Raw genomic sequence first — 23,905 nt, 5'->3', positions numbered from 1 at the left:
ATCGTGTGTCCTTGGACAAACTGAACAGTGTCAATATGGATCCGAGAAGCCCTGAGTTTCTGATACACCTCTAATTTTAAACTCAGTTACTAACAAAACTCCTTTTATTTTATAGTTTATATGTTTAATAAATATCCTTTTAAGCAAACATCTCTCCATGTTAAAATATTCTGCTTAATGAAAAAAGTGATAAAACATAAACGTTTTTGACAGGTTTTTTTTTCTTTTTTTTTCTTTTAGTTAAAAACTCCAGTATCCTGTTTGAAAAAGAAGCTTCATTTCATATCCTAATTACTGGTCATCAAACTTTTTCTTATGAATAAGTTTTTTTTTTAAGGTAAAAAATGTTTTGATTGTCTTACATCCTAGAAGGATTATCTTGTGCACCCATCTTGCTTTGGAGATTAATGCTCTTAGCATCAAGGGCAACACACACTAACTGCTAGATAAGCACTTTATCTGTGACTTCCCTCTCCTGGCTCCTGCTTAAGAATTCTCTCTCCATCTCTCAGCAAATACTCAAGGACATCCATTTTGGCAGAGCATGCATCTGAAATAAAACAATATACAAAAATCTCTGGCTTACGTCTCTGGAGAACTTGGTTTAAGTTGTCTTGCATTGTTTCCCTACACGTGGGAAGAGTATGTTCATTTGTTTCATGGATCATATTCTTCAAATTTTCAAGAACTCGCATTTCTCGAAGACCACGTTTTTCCTATTAAAAGAAAGTAAACAGCTATTACATATTGTGTCTTAAATCTTAGTAATTACTTTCTGGGATTTCCACCCAGGTTTTGGTTATGTTATTACCTACTACTGAAATTTACACAGCCTTCTTCTAATTATTAGACAATAAATGAGGTCACAACCTGGAGGCATTTTTTTAAATTACGAAATGCTTCAAAAGTTGCAATGTAATATTTTTATACCTATGTTTAAAAATGGGCATGAGAAATACTAAAAGAACAAGAAGAGACCTAGACTCCATGTATTTCAACTGTGGCAAAGAAAGAAATGATCTGGTTTTAAATTTTATTTTGTTTTCTTACCATCATAAAGCTTCTATTATTACGCTCTGTATTTTTCATCTGATTCCAGTTTTCTCAACTAAAAATGTGTCGTAAAAGTAATAGTATGTGGGTATTTCCCTGTACAGAAAAGAGTTAACACTGAGTGCCTGAGGCCTCCTCCTTACAAAGGCCTGCCTGCAAGGTTGGCCTTTGGCTGGGGGCTGGGAACTTGACCAGGAAACAGCTCCCATGGAGGTATAAGCCACCTAGTTCCTTCTGGGAGTCTGGAAGTTTGATACGCGCTAGGCAGAGGGTGCCTACTTGTCCAGTGCCCAATAAGAACCATGGACCCCCAGGTTCAGACGAGTTTCCCTGGGAGACCCTATCTCATGCGTGTTGTCATAACTCACTGCTGGGGGCATTCTTGGAAGTTTCTGCCTGGCTTCCAACAGACGTCTCCCCATGCACCTGTTCCCTTTGCTGATTTTGCTCTGCATCCTTTTGCCATAATAGAGTTCAGCCACCAGTACAACCACATGCTGAGTCCTGTGAGTCATCAATGAACCTGGGGTGGTCTTGGGGACCCCCAGCCCATCCCGGCTTCTGAAAGCTGAGCTTAAACCACCCTTCCACTTGGGTGGGCTAGACTTAGTGACTTGCTTCCAAAGAATAGGGCAGGGAATGAGAAAAATACTACCTTTACAGTGGAGTCAATGAAGGTGACCTCATCAGTGATGTCATGGTGACAGCACGCACCCCCCGATGTAATGTGACAAGAAGGGCACTTTCACCTCTCTGGTACTCTTTCCCAAAGCCCATAAACCCAGTCTAGTCTTAGGAAAAACAGCAGACAAACCCAGATTGGGGGACATTCTACAGGATACTGCCCAGGACTCAAGATTGTCAAGATCAAGAAAAACAAGGAAAGACTGAGAAACTGTCACAGACCAAAGAGGACTAGACAGACATGACAATTAAATGCAGTGTGGTGCCCTGGATTACATCCCCGAACGGGAAGAGGACTGCAATGGAAAAACTGGTGAAATCCAAATAAAGTCTGGTGTTTCATTAGCAGTAATGTATCAATGTCAGTTTCTTAGTTTTTCCCAATGTAGCGTGGTAAGTAATGTAAAACATTAACAACGGGAGGGGGCTTCCCTGGTGGCACAGTGGTTAAGAATCCACCTGCCAATGCAGGGGACACGTTCGAGCCCTGGTCCGGGAAGATCCCACATGCCGTGGAGCAACTAAGCCCGTGCGCCACAACTACTGAGCCTGCGCGCCACAACTACTGAAGCCCGTGCACCTAGAGCCCGTGCTCCGCAACAAGAGAAGCCACCGCAATGAGAAGCCCTCACACCACAATGAAGAGTAGCCCCTGCTCACCGCAGCTAGAGAAAGCCCGCTCGCAGCAACAAAGACCCAAAGCAACCTAAATAAACAAACAAAACAAAACAAGGCGGGGTGAGAGGTATAGGAGACCTCTGTACTACCTTAGTAACTTTACTGTAAATCTTAAAATAATACAAGATGAAAAGTTTACTTTAAAAAGGGTGGTAAACTTGATTGTAAGGAAATAATGTTAGTTACTGGGGGTTTTGTTTTGAACCATTCTTACGGAGCAGCTGTGGTCAGATTTTCACTCAAATTTTTCCATAATAAAAAATGTTAAACTTACACAAAAGTTGCGAGAGAATGAAAGAATGAATCCTCATGTACTCATCACCAAGCTTCAACTCGTGGCTGACTTTGTTCCCCCGTAACACTCCGTACAGCCCCCTACCCACAATCCTAGATTCTTTTAAAGCAATATTTCAACATCTACCTTTAAAAAACAAGGATTCCTCTTTAAAAAAAGAAAAAAAAAAGAATGAAACCACAGCGCCCTTCCCCTCCCCCAGCCCCCACCCGCCCACTCACTCTCCCTTTCTCAACAATAATTCTTCAATACTAAATATCAATGAAGTACTCACATTAGCTCAAAAATCCCAATGTTTCCTTCTATACCCCAGTTCGTTTAGACCAAAATCTAAATAAGATTCATACACTGCAACTGGTTAATATGTTTCCTAAATCCTTTTTAATCTATAGATTTCCCTTCCATTTTTTTCCACCTTGAAATCTGAAAAAAGCGAGTCGTGTTCTGCACAGTTTCCCACAAACTGTTTTTTAACTGAATGAATTCTAATGGTGTGATTTAAGATATCCTTTTGTCCCTTCTCTTTCCTGTACATTAGTAGTTAGAACTAGAGGCTTGATCAGATTCACGGTTTGTTTTGTTCTTTGTTTGCAAGCGTATTTCAGAGGTAGAGACTGGTTCACGATGGCAGAGCAGAAGGACGTGTGCTTGCTCCCTCTTGCAAGAGCACTGGAATCACAACTAACAGCTGAACAACCAACAGGAAGACACCGGAACTCACCAAAAAAAGATACCCCACATCCAAAGACAAAGGAGAAGCTGCAATGAGATGGTAGGAGGGGCGCAATCACAATAAAGTCAAGTCCCATGACCACTCGGTGGGTGACTAACAATCTGGAGAACACTTATACCACAGAAGTCCACCCACCGGCGTGAAGGTTCTGAGCCCCACGTCAGGCTTCCCAATCTGGGAGTCCGGCAACAGGAGCAGAAATTCCCAGAGAATCAGACTTTGAAGGCTAGTGGGATTTGACTGCAGTAGTTCGACAGGACTGGGGGAAACAGAGACTCCACTCTTGGAGGACACACACAAAGTAGTGTACGCATCAGGATCCAGGAGTAGTGACCCCACAGGAGACTGAACCAAACCTACCTGCTAGTGTTGAAAGGTCTCCTGCAGAGGCAGGGGGTGGTTGTGGCTCACCATGGGGACAAGGACACTGGCAGCAACAGTTCTCGGAAAGAAGTACTCCCCTTGGCGTGAGCCCTCCGCCATTAGCACCACCAAAGACCCCGGGTAGGCTCCAGTGCTGGGTCGCCTCAGGCCAAACAACCAACAGGGAGGGAACCCAGCCCCACCCATCAGCAGACAAGCGGATTAAAGTTTTACTGAGCTCTGCCCACCAGAGCAACACCCAGCTCTACCCACCACCAGTCCCTCCATGAGGAAGCTTGCACAAACCTCTTAGATAGCCTCATCCACCAGAGGGCAGACAGCAGAAGCAAGAAGAACTACAATTCTGCATCTCGTGGAACAAAAACCACATTCACAGAAAGATAGACAAAATGAAAAGGCAGAGGACTTTGTACCACATGAAGGAACAAGACAAACCCCAGAAAAACAACTAAATGAAGTGGAGATAGGCAACCTTCCAGAAAAATAATTCAGAATAATGATAGTAAAGATGATCCAGGACCTCCAAAAAAGAATGGAGGCAAAGATTGAGAAGATGCAAGAAATGTTTAACAAAGACCTAGAAGAATTAAAGAACAAACAAACAGAGATGAACAATACAATAACTGAAATGAAAAACACACTAGACAGAATCAATAGCAGAATAACTGAGGCAGAAGAACAGACAAGTGACCTGGAAGACAGAACGCTGGAATTCACTGCTGCGGAACAAAATAAAGAGAATGAAAAGAAATGAAGACAGCCTAAGAGACCTCTGGGACAATATTAAATGCACCAACATTCGCATTATATGGGTCCCAGAAGGAGAGGAGAGAGCGAAAGGACCCGAGAAAATATATGAAGAGATAACAGTTGAAACCTTCCCTAACATGAGAAAGGAAATAGCCACCCAAATCCAGGAAATGCAGAGTCCCAAGCAATATAAACCCAAGGAGAAACACGCCAAGACACACAGTAATCAAATAGACAAAAATAAAAGAAAAATTATTAAAAGCAACAAGGGAAAAACAACAAATAACATACAAGGGAACTCCCATATGGTTAACAGATGATTTCTCAGCAAGCCAGAGGGGGTGGCACAATATATTTAAAGTGCTGAAAGGGAAGAACCTACGACCAAGATTACTCTACCCAGCAAGGATCTCATTCAGATTCGACAGAGAAATCTAAAGCTCTGCAGACAAACAAAAGCTAAGAGAATTCAGCACCACGAAACCAGCTCTACAACAAATGCTAAAGGAACTTCTCTAAGTGGGAGACACAAGAGAAGAAAAGGACCTACAAAAACAAACCCAAAACAAATAAGAAAATAGTAATAGGAACATACATATCGATAATTACCTTAAATATGAATGGATTAAATGCTCCAACCAAAAGACACAGGCTTGCTGAGTGGATAGAAAAACAAGACCCACATATATACAGTCTACAATAGACCCACTTCAGACCTAGGGACACATACAGACTGAAAGTGAGGGGATGGAAAAGATATTCCATGCAAATGGAAATCAAAAAAAAGCTGTAGTAGCAATACTCATATCAGATAAAATAGACTTTAAAATAAAGAATGTTACAAGAGACAAGGAAGGACACTACATAATGATCAAGCGATCAATCCAAGAAGAAGATAGAACAATTATAAATATATACGGACCCAACACAGGAGCACCTCAATACATAAGGTAAATGCTAACAGTTATAAAAGAAGAAATCAACAGTAACACAATAATAGGGGGACTTTAACACCTCACTTACACCAATGGACAGATCATCCAGACAGAAAATTAATAAGGAAACCAAGCTTTAAATGACACACTAGACCAGATAGATTTAATTGATATTTATAGGACATTCCATCCAAAAACAACACATCACATGTTCTTCTCAAGTATGCACGGAACATTCCCCAGGATAGATCACATCTTGGGTCACAAATCAAGCCTCAGTAAATTTAGGAGAATTGATATATCAAGCATCTTTTCTAACCACAATGTTATGAGATTAGAAATCAATTACAGGGAAAAAAACGTAAAAAACACAAACACATGGAGGCTAAGCAATACATTACTAAAAAACGAAGAGATCACTGAAGGAATCAAAGAGGAAATAAAAAAATACCTAGAGACAAATGACAATGAAAACACAATGATCCAAAACCTATGGGATGCAGCAAAAGCAGTTCTAAGAGGGAAGTTCACAGCTATACAAGCCTACCTCAAGAAACAAGGAAAACTCAAATAAACAACCTAACCTTACACCTAAAGGAACTAGAGAAAGAAGAACAAACAAAACCCAAACGTAGCAGAAGGGAAGAAATCATAAAGATCAGAGCAGAAATAAATGAAATCGAAACAAAGAAAACAATAGCAAAGGTCAATAAAACTAAAACCTGGTTCTTTGAGAAGATAAACAAAATTGATAAGCCATTAGCCAGACTCATCAAGAAAAAGAGGGAGAGGACTCAAATCAATAAAATTAGAAATGAAAAAGGAGAAGTTACAACAGACACCGCAGAAATACAAAGCATCCTAAGAGACTACTACAAGCAACTATGCCAATAAAATGGACAACCTGGAAGAAATGGACAAACTCTTAGAAAGGTATAACCTTCCAAGACTGAACCAGGAAAAAATAGAAAATATGATCAGACCAATCACAAGTAATGAAATTGAAACTGTGATTAAAAATCTTCCAACAAACAAAAGTCCAGGACCAGATGGCTTCACAGGTGAATTCTACCAAACATTTAGAGAAGAGGTGACACCCATCCTTCTCAAACTCTTCCAAAAAATTGCAGAGGAAGGAACACTCCCAAACTCATTCTATGAAGCCACCATCACCCTGATACCAAAACCAGACAAAGATACTACAAAAAAAAAAAGAAAATTACAGACCAATATCACTGATGACTATAGATACAAAAATCCTCAACAAAACACTAGCAAACAGAATCCAGCAACACATTAAAAGGATCATACACCACGATCAAGTGGGATTTATCCCAGGGATGCAAGGATTCTTCAACATATGCAAATCAATGTGATACACCGTATTAACAAATTGAAGAATAAAAACCATATGATCATCTCAATAGATGCAGAAAAAGCTTTTGACAAAATTCAACATCCATTTATGATAAAAACTCTCCAGAAAGTGGGCATAGAGGGAACCTACATCAACATAATAAAGACCATATATGACAAACCCACAGCAAACATCATTCTCAATGGTGGAAAACTAAAAGCATTTCCTCTAAGATCAGGAACAAGACAAGGATGTCCACTCTTGCCACTATTATTCAACATAGTTTTTAAAGTGCTAGCCACAGCAATCAGAGAAGAAAAAGAAATAAAAGGAATACAAATTGGAAAAGAAGAAGTAAAACTGTCACTGTTTGCAGATGACATGATATTATACATAGAGAATCCTAAACATGCCACCAGAAAACTCCTAGAGCTAATCAATGAATTTGGTAATGATTCAGGATACAAAATTAATGCACAGAAATCTCTTGCATTCCTATACACTAATGATGAAAAATCTGAAAGAGAAATTAAGGAAACACTCCCATTTACCATTGCAACAAAAAGAATAAAATACCTAGGAATAAACCTACCTAGGAAAACAAAAGACCTGTATGCAGAAAACTGTAAGACACTGATGAAAGAAATTAAAGATGATACAAACAGAGGAAGAGATATACCATGTTCTTGGATTGGAAGAATCAATACTGTGAAAATGACTATACTACCCAAAGCAATCTACAGATTCAATGCAATCCCTATCAAATTACTAACGGCATTTTTTACAGAACTAGAACAAAAAATATTAAAATTTGTATAGAGACACAAAAGACCCCAAATAGCCAAAGCAGTCTTGAGGGAAAAAAACAGAGCTGGAGGAATCAGACTCTCTGACTTCAGACTATACTATAAAGCTACAGTAATCAAGAAAATATGGTACTGGCACAAAAACAGAAACATAGATCAATGGAACAAGATACAAAGCGCAGAGATAAACCCATGCACCTATGGTCAACTGATCTATGACAAAGGAGGCAAGGATATACAATGGAGAAAAGACAGTCCCTTCAATAAGTGGTGCTGGGAAAACTGGACAGCTACATGTAAAAGAATGAAATTGAAACACTCCCTAACACCATACACAAAAACTAAACTCAAAATGGATTAGGGACCTAAATGTAAGACTGGACACTATAAAACTCTTAGAGGAAAACATAGGAAGAACACTCTTTGATATAAATCACAGCAAGATCTTTTTTAACCCACTTCCTAGAATAATGGAAATAAAAACAAAAATAAACAAATGGGACATACTGAAGCTTCAAAGCTTTGGCACAGCAAAGGAAACTATAAACAAGACGAAAAGACAACCCTCAGAATGGGAGAAAATATTTGCAAACGAATCAACGGACAAAGGATTAACCTCCAAAATATATCAACAGCTCATGCAGCTGTATACTAAAAAACAAACAACCCAATGCAAAAATGGGCAGAAGACCTAAATAGACATTTCTCCAAAGAAGACATACAGATGGCCATGAAGCACATGAAAAGCTGCTCAACATCACTAATTATTAGAGAAATGCAAATCAAAACTACAATGAGGTATCACCTCATACCAGTTAGAATGGACATCATCAGAAAATCTACAAACAACAAATGGGAAAAGGGAACCCTCTTGCACTGCTGGTGGGAATGTAAATTGGTACAGCCACTATGAAGAACAGTATGGAGGTTTCTTAAAAAACTAAAAATAGAACTACCATACGACCCAGCAATCCCACTACTGGGCATATACCCTGAGAAAACCATAATTCAAAAAGACACATGCACCCCAATGTTCACTGCAGCACTATTTACAATAGCCAGGTCATGGACGCAACCTAAATGCCCAGTGACAGACAAATGGATAAAGAAGATGCGGTACATATACCCAGTGGAATATTATTCAGCCATAAAAAGGAACGAAACTGGGTCACTGTAGAAACCTGGATGGATCTATAGTCTGTCATACACAGTGAAGTAAGTCAGAAAGAGAAAAAACAAATATCGTTTATTAACGCCTATATGTGGAATCTAGAAAAATGGTACAGATGAACTGGTTTGCAAAGGAGAAACTGAGACACAGATGTAGAGAATAAACATATGGACATCAAGGGGGGAAAGTGGGGAGGGTGTGTGTGTGTGGTGGTGTGATGAATTGGGAGATTGCGATTGACATATGTACACTAATATGTATAAAATAGCTAGTAAGAACCTGCTGTATAAGAAAAGTAAAATAAAATTCAAAAAAAAAAAAGGGAATATTTCAGAGGTGGGCTGTGCACTTTCAACAGGATGCTGGTAACATTCTGTCTTCATTTATCAGCAGGAATACTTTCATAAAGAGAAATTTCCCCTCGACAACTATTTGGTTACTCTGAGATATGCTCATATGAAAGGCAGAATAAAACATTTGATTATTTCTCTTTATTCACCAGTTTCAAAAATAATGGTTTGGTTTCCTAAATTTGCTAAAGGTTTTTTTTTTTTGGTATGTTTCCACGCATTCCTATGACTCATAAGAATATTTGAAGTTTTTAATCCATTGCAGTATTTGCCCTCCCTGATGCTGAAATCATCCTATCTATTTCCAGGGAGAGCCTATTTACCTTGGCTCTGGAATGCTTCAGTCCAAACCCCAGTGCTCCTTAGTAGCTTCTTTGCTTTCTAGTTAGACCTGATGCTCCAGGCTCTTCTTGTCCATTTCCTGACCCAGACTAGGAATCAGCAGGTCTCTAAACACCACTGGTATTTAGAGACTGAGCACTAAGGGTCAGTCATCATTTCTAGCCCTTTGAGTGGACAAGGCTAGGAAATAGGTATTTTTGTGAAAAGAAAAGAAACATCTTAAGTTCACATTCATAATCAAACTTAAATTCAGGGGACTTCCTTGGTGGCTCAATGGTTAAGAATCCACCTGCCAATGCAGGGGACGAGTTTGAGCCCTGGTCTGGGAAGATTCCACATGCCACGGAGAACTAAGCCTGTGCACCATAACTACTGAGCCTGCGCTCTAGAGCCCGCAAGCCACAACTACTGAGACTGCGCGCCTAGAGCCCGTGCACCGCAACGAAGAGAAGCCCCCGCTCGCCACAACAAGAAAAAGCCCGCGCACCGCAACAAAGACCCAACACAGCCAAAAATAAATAAATAAATGAATTTATTTTTTTTAAAAAACCTTAAATTCGGGACTACAGGATTTTTAATTACCCTCCTGTCTTTATGTTTCTTTTTCAATTCTCAAAATACCAACAGAGTTACTCATTTGCTTTATCACCAAGTCAATGAAATAACAATACCAGTGCCAGAATTAACAAAATTACTGAAAATAATTTCAGGGATTTTTTTTTTTTAACTTTCTGCTCTGAAGGGTATTCCACTAGAAATGTACACAGTCAAATTACTGCGTTTTAAAGTTACCTGGAAGAATTTCTCTGCGTGGCAATGCCACCATCTAGGAAAATAGGTTTGCTTTTTTACATGTTACTTGATTTTTAGGGATTGCTCCTTAAAATTTAATTTTCTTTTAAATTATGTAACGTATTTACATGGCTCCCAAACTACATCTAAAAATATATATATTCAAAAAAGTCTAGCTTCTACCACTATCTTTTGAATCCTATTCCTGCTATCACTCTCTTTAGAGAATTATTTTTACATTTTTATCCTGCCGTTGTCTTAAGGATATACATCTACACGTATACATAGGTATGTGTATGTATATACACAGACGCATATATAAACATATGTGTGTATATACACATATGTATAAATATATTTCAATTCCTTCTTAAACAGAAACATGATATACAGACTTTTCTTATTTCACTGAGTCACGCTGATTAACACACACACACCCACAACGTATATAATCTTTCTCTATGTGGTCATGCAGTCTATTTGTTCTCTCTTTTGGGTATCTCTTTCAGTATTTTAAAAAGTTGGCGCTTTTGTTCTCATGGTTATGTTTACACTAATACTTCTTACAATACCCTGGTCTCCACTCTGGCTACTGTCTGTTGGTTCCCTACTCTAAGCAAGATTAGTATTAGGTGGTCACCTCTTCTGTCTCTAGCCTTTCCCTCGCCCTCAGAATCTAATCTGCAATAGCATCCTTTCCCTCCCAGTTAATACTGATAAGGCAACAACTGAGGACAGTCTCCTTTTCATATGCCCTCCCCTCTCCTTCCGTTTTCTGATAGGCTGTATCTACATGGGCAGAAGACAGAGCCACCGCATGTGACCTGGTTAGGCTCTCTCCCTTATAGCCATTGTTTAGCCTTAAATTACACGTTATAGTAAGTGAATTTGTACCGTCACCTCTCTAACAGCCCATTAATGACAATAATTTAAACAACAAATAGGCCCATCTGGTATGTGCTTGTTTTTATGCTGATATTTTTGGCTAAGGTATACGGTTGACACCTACTACAAAAGGAAGACTATAGGGCTTCCCTGGTGGCGCAGTGGTTGAGAGTCCGCCTGCCGATGCAGGGGACACGGGTTCGTGCCCCGGTCCGGAAAGATCCCACATGCCGCGGAGCGGCTGGGCCCGTGGGCTGTGGCCGCTGAGCCTGCGCGTCCGGAGCCTGTGCTCCACAACGGGAGAGGCCACAACAGTGAGAGGCCCGTGTACCGCAAAAAAAAAAAAAAAAAAAAGGGAAGACTATAAACCAACATCTGTTTATTTGTTACATGAATATTATTTCTGGGGTGAAAATTCTCAGAGCAAAGCACAGCACCAATGAAGCTTGGTTTCTGATGTATAACACCCCATAAGATTAAATATACAGTTAATTTTTCTCAAGTTGAAATTAATAACAAGCGCTCAGGTAATGTGCTTCAAGACAGTGCCTGGCACTAAATGCTTCCAAATGTTAGCAATTGTTCATAATGTTAGTACAGTCACTGTAATATTTACATTAAAGATGTAACTTGATAGTATTAGAGAGGAAATGAGAGACCGATGTAGTATTTAAAATTTTCTTTCCATCACAAAATGGTCAATCCCACAAGTTTTTTTTTCTCACAAGTTTTAAAACCGTTATCATACATACATGAATCTATTACATGCCACATGGGATCGACTTCTTCCTGATATTTAATACCCCTGACAGCTACTCTTACAACCTAACAAAAATGAGATCAGATGTCAAATGAAATTCTTGTCTGTGCTGCCTTTTAAGGGACTTTATCTTTTTATCAGTACAACTCACATTCAGATGCAGTAATAAGAACCCTCACACGTCCTGTAACTACTGTACTTATTTTAACAAATTTTTTTGCCTCAATTTTAATCAACATTTCCTCCATTTTTTCCCTCTTTCTCTAACATCTATTTTTCTTTCTCAGTTCAAGTATCAGCCCCCTTCTGAAGATTTCCCTCCCAGCTCAGCTGGGAGTTATCTCCTCTTCTGAGATTTCAATCACTTTGTGCTTATTTTATCATAATAATTTCACCATTACAATCTGTTCTCCGCAGACTGTAAATTCCTGAAGGTAGAGACGGTTTCGTATCTATTTTTGCGTACCCAGTGTGACAGACAGCTCTGGATCCATCCCCCTCCTCTCCTCCTCTCAACACCCAAGTACCACGTGCTGGTAAACCTGCGCGTAACAGACACAGCTAGCCGTCGCCCACCTGCCGTCCTTTCTGCTGCATGAAGTGCACGCACCACGGCTGGACTCCCACAGCTACCCTGTGAGCGTGAGCCTGGGGTGAGAGCAGCACGGCAGTGCGGAAGAAGGAGAAGCTGGAGGAAGAGCTGACGTCCTGGGGCTGCCACACCAGCCCCAGGCTCTGGCTGCTGTGAGAGGAAAGTAAGCACTTAGGAAAGCCACTCTCCTCAGGTGTCTGTCACTAGTGACCAAACACCTTCCTTATGATACACCAAGGTATTCAGGAACCAGTCAATAAAGCAGTCAGAGACTGAGGTTTGCTGAAGATGAGTTCGTGCAGGACTGCACAGCCCCTAAGCACTTCATAAACGCTGACCTGCACGGCCTCCCCTGTGTCCCACACGAGAGAGGCCCCGGCGTCTCTGCAGCTGGAAAGATAACAGTGCAGAAGATCACGCCTTTACTCGCTGACACAACCAGACAGGCTCACTGGAGGGGCCCTGCCGGGATCTCTGTTCATAGTATTTACTGGAATCGGGGGGAATAAAAGAGCTGTGTGCAGCTGGGAGCAGGACAGTCAACTGTCCTGAAATACTACCAAACACAAAAAGAGAGCTTAAAATATTATAATAGAACATTGATAATTTAAGTAATGCTGCCACCGTGTGGCACTTACTCCCTTCTTTTAGAAAGAAAATTTTATAAAGAAAAAGATTATCGTTGCCGCGTGCGTTAACTTTTAAAAATATATAAACTATAAACGAGTTTCCTTTTAAATGCTAGCCAGTTTTTCTTCAAGTGAACCACATTTAAGTGACCTAGGGAAGACAAAACTTAAGGACCTACTGTGTGGCACATGGAACCATATACAATATCATGTAATAACCTGTAATGGAAAAGAATCTAACAAAGAATATACATATATATGTATGGGTGTGCGTGTATATATATATATATGTATAACTGAATCACTCTGCTGTACACCTGAAACACTGTAAATCAACTGTACTTCGATTTAAATAAAAAAGATGAAACTTGTAGGAAGCCCTGACAGCCCTGCCTCCCCGCTCCTCCGGTCCAGCCGTGCGACGCTGGGGAAAGACCACTTTTATTAAACAGAGGATGTTTTTATTTGGGCCAAGATAGAAAAGAACGGTAAGTAATGCACATATCTATTCAAATCTAAATCTCTAAAATGCTTTCAGCTTTTCTCTCATAATTTGAGGGGAAAGGTTAGTGTGTAACAGACAGAAAAGGCAGCCGAGCCTGATGTACAGGAAAGCTTCCAGGAGACACTAAAAAAGACGGACCGGGGAGGTGACTGCGTGAAAGGACGGCATCAAGTTCTTTTCAAGAAGAGGAGTCATGTGACCAATTAGCTGGCGAGAGCGCAAACGCAGCAGACGAAATATTTTTGAGCCCTTCAGAGACCATTCTTCAGTGACTACATGAGCCTGCCCTGCTGCATAAAGGCTGGGCCCCTGTCTGTCTTACTCAGGGATACAGCACTGGTTCCTGACAGGAGGTCTCACACAAAATAAGTGCTGAAGACAGTTTGTTTCACTTTCTATAATAAGCTTACATCTGTCATACCCAGTGTGAAAATTTTATTCTTTAGTAAACATTTTCCTGAGATGTCTATGCCATTTGCTTAGCAAATCGCTGTTTTCCCTAAAGATATTAAAAACTGAACCAAAACTCATTCAAAGTATTGCAAATTCTGAATACAATTTTAATTTGATTTTACTTGCTCCCATCTTTCTCTTAATAATAAGTTACCAACACCTGCCTAACATCGACATACCAGGGATTTAAAAAAATGATACATTACTTAATCCTCACAAAAACTCTGCAGTATGCATTATTGTTCCCGTTTTAAAAAAGAGGAAACTAGGCCTTAATAAAGCAAATAATCACAGCTAGGAAGAGGGATACCAGGATGAGCCCAGATACGTCACATGTCCAGCTCCAAGGCCCATGTTCTTTTACGCTTCAGCACAGCCCTGTCTCCAGAGAGACCCTGGAGGGCTGAACAACGTGGAACCCAGTAACTAACTGCTCTCCTCTCAGGCACACGCCCGTCTTCTCTCGGCCCCAGTTAACAGAGGTGTTGGCTTCAAAAGGGAGTGAGTTCTTCAGTATAACATATTCCGCAGCATAAATGAAATAACACTTCTTTCATCATCCATTCAAGACTCAGTCTTGCTTGTACAGCCCTTTCACAGGAACCACCTACATTATCTAATGAGCACTCAGCCACTAATCAGCTGTGTGACCTTCTGCACATTTCTTTCCATCTCTGGGATCAGTGAAGCGGGGGTGGGGGGGTGGGGGGGTGTTGGATTAGAGAAGCCATCTTAATTCCAAAATTCTATGCTTCTTTTAATATAAAGTAGGCCTTTAGATATACATTTACAAACTTTTAAAAAATAAAAGCTATTTAGCATTTCAAATTAACCAGACTGGCAAAAAATAAAGAAAGATGACTTATGAAAGGATGCTGGAAAAGCCAGGTTTTAGGCCAAGCTCTGTTAATTGTGCTTTTGAATCATATTAAGTACCTACCCTACAATGCACAAGACATTCTTTCAGGCACTTTGAACACAACAGAGCATAAGAAAGCTAAGTGTCTGGGCTTCCCTGGTGGTGCAGTGGTTGGGAGTCCGCCTGCCAACGCAGGGGACGTGGGTTCGTGCCCCGGTCCAGGAAGATCCCACATACCATGGAGCGGCTGGGCCCGTGAGCCATAGCCGCTGAGCCTGCGTGTCCGGAGCCTGTGCTCCGCAACGGGAGAGGCCACAACAGTGAGAGGCCCGCGTACCGCAAAAAAAAAAGGTAAGTGTCTATATTCTAGGGAGGACAACGGGCAATAACTAAGCAAAGAGTAAGGAAAATACCGGTAGTAATAAGAGCTCATGGAAGGCAGACTTCAAGATGGTCCCTGAGAGCACCACCCCTAGGATATACACACCTCTCAGTTATTCAGTCAAACCCTACCGAGGTGCTGTTGTATAGCTATTCTGCAGGTTTACTTAAAGCCCCGAATAAGCTGACTTTAAGAAAAGGAGATTATCCCTAGAGGGCCTGACTCCATCAGGTGAGTCCTTAACAGGGAGGGGACTCTTCTTGGTAAGAGGTTTAAAGCATGAAAGGGAGACTTCACTTATGTCTTTGAAGAAGGAAGGGGCCGTGTGGCAGGGAATATGGGTGGCCTCTAGGAGCTGAGAGCGGCCCCGGCCAACAGCAAGCAAGGAAATGGGAACTTCGTCTACCTGGGCAAGGAACTGAGTCCTGCCAAAATCCTGTGAGTCAGAAAGAGGACCCTGAGCACCAATTAAGAATGGAGCCTAGACAGCTCCTTGATTTTAACCTTGTAAGACTGTGAGCAGAGCAGAGTACCCACCATGCTGTGCCCAGACTTTATTCCCACTACTTTATCCTCACTATTGAATTGTTAATAATCTTTACATAGCGTGATGAGGGAACAGTCTACGGTTAATCTTCTGTCTGTGGGATAATTATTCTTACTCTACAACAGCAACAGTAATGATGACAAAGATAACGAATGGTTATTCCTAGGGACCAGAAAATATTCTAAGATACACACACCTTTAATCTTCACACTAACCCCGTGAAGCAGGTATTAGGCAGACTGAGTCTCCTGAACCCAGCAATGGTGTGTAATGCTGCAGCTCTGTTTGTTTTCAGTGCTCTGTGCCACAGGCTTTCTGTACTGTTAAAGGGTTTATGGAAAGGTTCTCTCCTTTTAGCAGGTTTAGCCTGCCTGCTTGGTTGGAGTCTCATTTGAAAATAAAACCCCGGGAATTCTCTGACGGTCCAATGGTTAGGACTTGGTGCTCTCACTGCCAGGGGGTTCAATCACTGGCCGGGGAACTAAGATCCTGCAAGCCGTGAGGCCAAAAAAAAGAAAAAAAAAAGAAAAAAAAGAAATAAAAGAAAACCCTAACTTCCACAAAATCACAAAACTGCTTGTGTAACATCATTTACCATCTACCCAACAGCAGCTTGGGATGTTACTATTCAACGCACAGTGAACCAATTGTACATGTGCAAAAATCACCGTCAAACGAAACAGAACGGCAGGCTAGTGCATCAGGACTGTTGGGACATAGCACACAAGGTGGGGTGGGAGATGGTAAGGCTAGAAAGATAGGAGCCGGGTCACAGAAGGATGCTGGGCTTTGTCCTGTAGACAGAAATGATATCAAAGGTTTTTAAAAAGTTAACGTCAGAGCGCTCTGGCAGCAGGGTGAAGACTGGATTTGACTGGGTTGACAGAGCAGGCACACCAATCAGAAAGGACAGAGATTTGCTAGGTAACATTTGGAAGGCCTGACCACTGAATGTAACCTAAGGGGGAGGGAAGAGCCAAGGGCGATTCTCATGTTTTAACTTGAGTGCTTTGGGTAGATGTTGCTGCCCCAAATGAGAAAAAAGATATAGAAAATGGGTCTGCACAACTGAGCCATTCACCTGTAAAATCACTTTTTTCATTATATCTCATTTTATACATGAAAACCCGAGCTCAACAGACAGTACACACCCGAGAGCAGGCACCGGAACTGGAGCCCAAGGCGCCTGCTGTCTACCCTCGTGCGCCCTCCATTCATGTCAATGCCTCTGAATACTTTGTATATTTTATGAACACATGAACAGAAATCATAGATTTTCTAACTAGGGAATTTCCCTTCCGTATATTAACACGCTAACAATTAGGGCAGTCTTTTTACAAAATAGGTTTCAAATACTCACTTCAAACTCTTTCACAAAATAACGGGTTTCACCTTGGATAACTGGTCTGTGATCTAACAGTCTTGAATGAATTTCTCCGAGATCTGTAAAGACAAAATGAAATTCACGGTCAATCCACGCTAAGTGGCACAATCTCTAGCTTGTTTTACTCTTCCTGTTCCCATAAACGTATGAAGGTTAAAATCCAGTTCGGACTATGGATTATCCAGTCAGTAACTTGGTAAAGTACTTTTGAGGGCAATTTGGCAATATCTAATAAAGTTGAAGACGTATACCTAGCAATTTCATGACCAAGTATGTGCCCTAGAAAAACTCTTAAACAAAGGAAAGAGAAATGCATAATGTTTACTACCGCATGAATATAACGTCAAAAGAGAAAAAAAGGGGAACGACCTAACATACTCATAGGATGGATATTACAAATCAGTGAGTGAAAATGAATACAGTGGGGTTACATTTATTAACAAGGATAAATCCCACAAATAAAATGTTAAGCAAAAAAGCAGCTTTCAGAAGGATAGAGCCATTTATATAAACTTTCAAAATACGCAAAATCACTTCCTGTTGGGACATATACAGAAGCCATAAAGCTATAAAGAAATGCACGAGAACGATAAACACCAAATTCAAGACAGCGGTTACCTTAGAGGAGGGAGGGCCGTGCAATGAGAGCAAAGGGCACGATGGGGCTCTTCACGTGTGTTTATTAATATGGGTGGTGAGTGTTCATTGTAAGTCTTTATAAGTCATAATTAAGGAAAAAAAGTTCTGAATTTTAACTGTTTTTGGTGAGTCATCCCGGGGTATATTCTGCTCTGATACCACTTACCACACTGTCCTGAAATTTCCTCTCTACTCCAGTGAGTATCTCAGAGACCAAATTGTTTGTATCATCCACAGAGGGTTAACATACATTTTTCTACATGACGGAGAAGCCATTACACTGATTTTGGGATATCTGTGTCTGTGGCCTGATGTAATGGGAATTTACTTAGTCTTTGGAGAATTCAATTCTGTTCAGAAGTGGATAATGATCACTTCTGAAACCCTGACTGCGCTCCAAAACTTAAGATGTGAAGATTAGGGGGAAAAAGATTCTGAAACACACAAGACCACAGAAATTAAGCTGGTTTTGTAATAACATTATAACAACAAAACAAACACATTATAATAATTCAGAGTTGCAGGTATCCCAAGGATTACAAACAAATCCTCTCAGTTTAATCATGTGAAGGTAAGCCACATATTTCCACATAAACTCAATCCTAGCCCTGCTACAGGCAAAGCACTCTTTTGTTGTTTGTTAACAAGACAAAAGATATAATCCTTTGTTCTCCAAAGTTCATACTCTAACGTGGGAGTTAGACAATCTCTTCACATAAAAGACAGAAATAAACACTTCAACAGACTATGAGACAAGAAAAGACACAGTAAACTGCAGATCTCTCATTATCTAATAAAGTTCTGGCCCTGGATTTGCAGACCTTTAATGTAGTATGTGGATCTCTTTGCCCATCATAAGGAACAATTTACTGCAGAGTAAATTCTTCTGATAACACCCACATCGCCACCATTGTCACCTCACTGCTTCTCAAATCCATCCCTTCTGTTCCATCCTTGCTTGTCTTGGACTGTTTCAACAGAGTGAGTCACACCCCTCTTCAACCCACTCCATGTACAGTCAATTCTGCTTATCTGCAGGACAGTAGGCCCTTTGTATTCTCTGATTCTGCAGTTACAAATTCACTTTATAAAGTAGGCTAGTTCACAAATGAGCAACCTGCAAGATGAGGATCCACTGTACCTGCCTGAGTCCTCTATTTAAAACACAGATCTAACCACAAGACTCTTGTACTTGTTGTTCCATAACAATATGGAACATTCAACAAGAAGTCCAATCTCCTTAAAAGGCAAGAATTCTTCTTCGGTCTGATTCCCACGTGTAGTTTCCCAGACATGCCATGCTGACTCAGGCCTCCACGCCTTTGCTCATGCTGTTCCAAACTAAGTCCAAAATATCCTTGCCCTCTTTTCTCAACTACTAACCCTTTATTCTTCAAGACTCAGGTCAGACACTCCATGCCCCAGGAAGCTCCCCGTCTCCTAACAGCCAACCACAGCCCAGAAAACCTCAGAGACCTGGGGCCTAAGTATTGAAATCATTTATTTATATATTTCCCTTTCACTAGACCCTGGCAATAAAACTCGACACGTATATTTTCACAATTGATAGTCTTCAAGTAAGATGAACTAAAAACAGATTTTCATAATGAAAATAGTAAATGGTTCCACAAAAAAACCCAAGAAGGTTCTAGACATATTTTCAATTATAACTCAATTTTGAATTAACCTGAAAAACTTCCTTTGAATTACCTTCTTTTAAAGAAAGTACTACATCTGAAACTAATATATTGTAAATCAACTGTACTTCAATTTAAAAAAAAAAGTACTACATCAAAATCACAAACTTCTGTGCATCAAAGGACACAATCAACAGAGTGAAAAGGCAACCCATGGAATGGGAGAAAATATATGCAAATCATGGCTGTGAAGTGGCTAATATCCGGAATAGAAAAAGACCTCCTATAATTCAACAACAACAAAACACACTACCTGATTAAAAAATGGGCAAAACACTTGAACAGACATTTCTCCAAATAAGATTTACAAACGTCTAGTAGGCACATAAAAAGATGTTCAACATCATTAACCTTAGGGAAATGCAAATCAAAACTACAAGATACTGGGACTTCCCTGGTGGTCCAGTGGGTAAGACACCGAGCTCCCAGGGCAGGGGGCCCGGGTTCGATCCCTGGTCAGGGAACCAGATCCCATGTGCCGCAACTAAGACCTGGCGAAGCCAAAATAAATAAATATTAAAAAACCAAAAACGAAACTACAAGATACTACCTCACACCCATTAGAAAGGCCACTACCAAAGAAACAGAAAATAACAAGTATTGTTTAGGTTGTGGAGAACACTTGTGAACTGTTGGTGGAATGTAAAACGGTTCAGCCACTATGGAAAACAGTATAGTAGCTGCTCACAGTTACAAATAGATTTATCATTTGATCCAGCAATTCAGCTGTGGGTATATATCCAAAACAACTGAAAGCAAGAACTTGATATTTGTACATCCATGCTCACAAGGGCCAAAAATGGGAAGCAATCCCAGTGTCCATCCATGGATGAATGTATACCCAAAATGTGGTGTGTGTGTGTGTGTGTGTGTGTGTGTGTATACAATGAAATATCTGAATCATATTCAGCTTTAAAAAGGAAGGAAATTCTGACACATGCACGATTTTACTTATATGAAGTACCTAAGTAGCCACATTCAGAAAGTAAAATGGTGGGTGGCTGGGGCGGGGGAAAGGGGAGACTGGGGAGTCCGTGTTCAATGGGTACACAGCTTCAGTCTGGGAAGATGAAATAATTATGGAGCTGGATGGTGGTGACGGTTTCACAACAACGTGAAACGTACCAATGCCGCTGAATTGTATGCTAAAATATGATTAAGGGAAACTTTATATTCCATGTATTTTACCGTAATTTAAAAAAATTTAATAGTTCACTAAGATTGCACATGTAAACAATTATAATTAACGCCTAACACCCATGCACTACGCCCACTAGATTTGAGACATCTGAATTGTAACTCACTAGATCTGAGACAGCTGAATTCTACACAAACCTGACAGATACGGTTAAAATGCAACAGGCATGAACACGAGGATGCCATTCCCTGGGCAGCGCTGAGGGGCGCTGGAATCCTACAAGGGTTTCAACACTGCAAGACGGTAGGGCTGCCGGCAGAAGCGAGGGGGTTAAGAGGACGGAGATGAGGCGGTGCGGTATTTAACTGGCAAAGATCTTCCTGCAGGAAACAGTTATTGAGAGCTTGGAGAATCAAACCAATTCAGGTTCTGTGAGAATCCGGGCTGTAGCTAGGTTGTGACCTTCTCCCAGCTCAAAGCAGACGGGACGAGTGGACATCGGAACACGTGTTGGGGGCCTTTCGTGTTTTAAGATGCCTTCATGTTCTCTCGTTTCCACCTTGCACGACCCAGGAGCAGACAGGGTCAGAGCGAACGACCTAGGCACACACCTCCTAAGCGGCCTGCCTGGGTGCGCGGGCTCTTCCCGACTCCCAAGTTCAGGGCATCACACGTGGGTCGCGAGCCCGCGTCCACGGCAGCTCCACGCAGGGTCCCGGGCTGGGGGAGGGGAGAGGGCAGCCCGACGGCTCCCGGCTGCGGCTTCTACGAGGAAGCAGGAGGGGCTACGGCGGTTTGCTGTTACTGGGAGGCACCTGGGGCGGGAAAACAGGCGCCAACGCGCACAGACCCCTCCCCCCACCCACCCACCCACCGCCCCACCGCAAACGCCAAGCCGCCCGGGAGCCGGGGGTCGACCTGGGTCCCGCCGCGCTGGGACCACCGGGCCGAGAACCCTAGTACTCCGTACCCTTGATAATGAGGTGGGCTGGCGAGCCCGCGGTCCCCAGCGAGTCCTTCTTCTTGCTGCTGCCGCCGCCGCCGCCGCCGCCGCCGCCCGGGGCGGCCTCACAAACCTCGGGGGTCTCCGTCCCTCCGCCGCTCATCCCGGCCAGCTCCGCCCACCCGCGGCCGCGCTGCGCCTGCGCAAACCTACGCGGCCCGCTTTCCCCGCGCGGGGTTTTGGCGTCATCAAAGGGCATCGGGGAAGCTGAGTCTACCCAGCGGGCGGTTCCCATAAAACCACTATGGTGTGGCCAGGGACATGAGCTTGAAGAAGCCGGTGCCGCCATGCTGGGTTAGGGCAGATGCTGCCGGAATAGGAAGGTGTCTGAAAGTTAGAGCTCAATTTATTCCTCCCTAAACCTGCTGGAATTTATCGTGGTTTAGAGAGGTTGGCGGAGAGGGGATCTAGTCATAGATGAATATGAATAATAGTGGTGTAAATACATTATCTGTGTTGTTACCTGCCACCGATATTTAATGGAGGTTGTTGACGTGCATGCTTTGCCACATTTGCTCATCATGGCAACTGCGGGAAACAGTTTTGTCATTTCTTTCTAACAAAAGAAGAAACAGGATTAGAGATTAAGTAATTTGCCCAAATCACTTCTCAGACTCATTCATGCCCATGTAAAGAGCAAAAACGTCTGTTCTTGGCATTTGTATTTACAAAATCTCAACCAGTTGTTACAGGGGCTAAGATAAAATAAATGCATGTAATTATGGAAGGGACCATAATTTGCTAGGCTGCTTTGATTCGTAGCCTTGAAGAGACAAATCTGGTGCTGACAGATTTGTATCTAGTGCTGCTGTTTGCTAAACTCCTTAGAGTTGGTCTTGTATTCTCAACAAGTTGTCATTCCCTTCCTGGCACAGGCCCTACCCCATAGCCTCTGCTTTAGCTCCTGCCTGAAGTACCTAGATAATAGTAATTGATGCAATTTTCCTGAGGTGTTTCGCAGATGTGAACCCACCCCCACCAAATGGAAGATGTTAACTACTTGATGACTATGAGCATGTAGCCCCAGGCCTCCCGGAGCCTAAGGACTGATAAAGTTAACCCCTGTGACACCACCCTGTTCCTTCATCATCAGCCAATCAGAGTATTGTGCACGATCTGATCGCGTATGCTGCAGACCCCTCCCCCCACCTTGCACTTGGCCTTTAAAAATGCTTTGACGAAACCCTTCAGAGAGCAGGAGGCTTTTTAGGACATGAGCCATCTTATCTCCTTGCATGGCCTTGCAATAAACCTTTCTCTGCTCCAAACGCCGACGTTTCGTCGGGCACATGAACTTGCGTTAATATTTGTGCCTGTTCAAACAACAGACGGTGCAACTTTTCAGTGACTCCTTCATCTCCTGTGTTCACCCAGTGGTTCTAAGAATCATCTCTTAATCTCTCCCTTCTCCCTCCTCTCTTCCTGCACTGTCCTTACCCTCAAGGGTCTCTCAGTCACCAACATTTACAGTGTAGGGCCTTGTATATGATAGGATGGAGTTAAGTGCAGCACATGTGTGGGACACCTGGGGGCAGGAGGTGGCCAGGAACGACTTCTCAGGGGAGGTATATTTTGTCTTCAGACCTGAAATGTTGTGTAAGTCATGTGGGGCGCGGTGAAGATGGAACTTGGGGTTTTCTAGCACAGGAATAACAAAGAGGCATAAAATAGATGAACTCATAAATAGAATGTGAACTTGGTTAATTGCATGTTATTGGGTCCAGCTTCTAACCTTTTATTTCCCTCACTTTGGCATTAACCTCTAGAAAACGTAATTATTTTTAAAGCCCCTCATTATCCTCCCCACTTCTAGGCACTTTTCGTATTCAAGTTTTCTTCTGCATCTGCCAGACTAAATCTTCTCTAAGCTTGGCTTCTTAGTTTCTTTGAACTACTGAAAAACCTGGGAAGACTTAACACTGAGCAGGACACTGTGGGGCTCCTGGGCACAAAATTCTGTGTCCCTCATTTCTCAATTACAGAAAATAGGTTTCATTCAGCCTCCATGACCTTCCCAGAGTCCCAACTAGCAGGTTCAAACAGTTGCTAATTAGGGAAGGGAGGGGATGCGGAGACAACAGAGGAACCCTGAAAAGAAACAG

The 23,905-nt window shown here is 41.8% G+C and overlaps 1 protein-coding gene across 1 annotated transcript in view; it reads right to left on the bottom strand.

Annotated features, from left to right (window-relative positions):
* The window catches only part of BLOC1S5 (biogenesis of lysosomal organelles complex 1 subunit 5), a 42,451-nt gene extending 20,513 nt beyond the window's left edge, over nt 1–21,938 (bottom strand). The window contains exons 1-3 of the mRNA XM_082639068.1: nt 21,771–21,938; nt 17,303–17,385; nt 587–716 (exon numbers count right to left, since the gene is read on the bottom strand). Coding sequence (XP_082495194.1) covers nt 587–716; nt 17,303–17,385; nt 21,771–21,906 — 349 coding nt within the window. The 5' untranslated portion in view covers nt 21,907–21,938. The remainder of the gene's footprint in view (nt 1–586; nt 717–17,302; nt 17,386–21,770) is intronic.
* Between the last annotated feature and the right edge of the window lie 1,967 nt (nt 21,939–23,905).

The sequence above is a fragment of the Mesoplodon mirus genome (genome assembly GCF_964341445.2).
Source record: "Mesoplodon mirus genome assembly, chromosome: 12".
Lineage (NCBI taxonomy): Eukaryota > Metazoa > Chordata > Mammalia > Artiodactyla > Ziphiidae > Mesoplodon > Mesoplodon mirus.
This window is presented reverse-complemented; position numbering and strand designations above follow the sequence as displayed.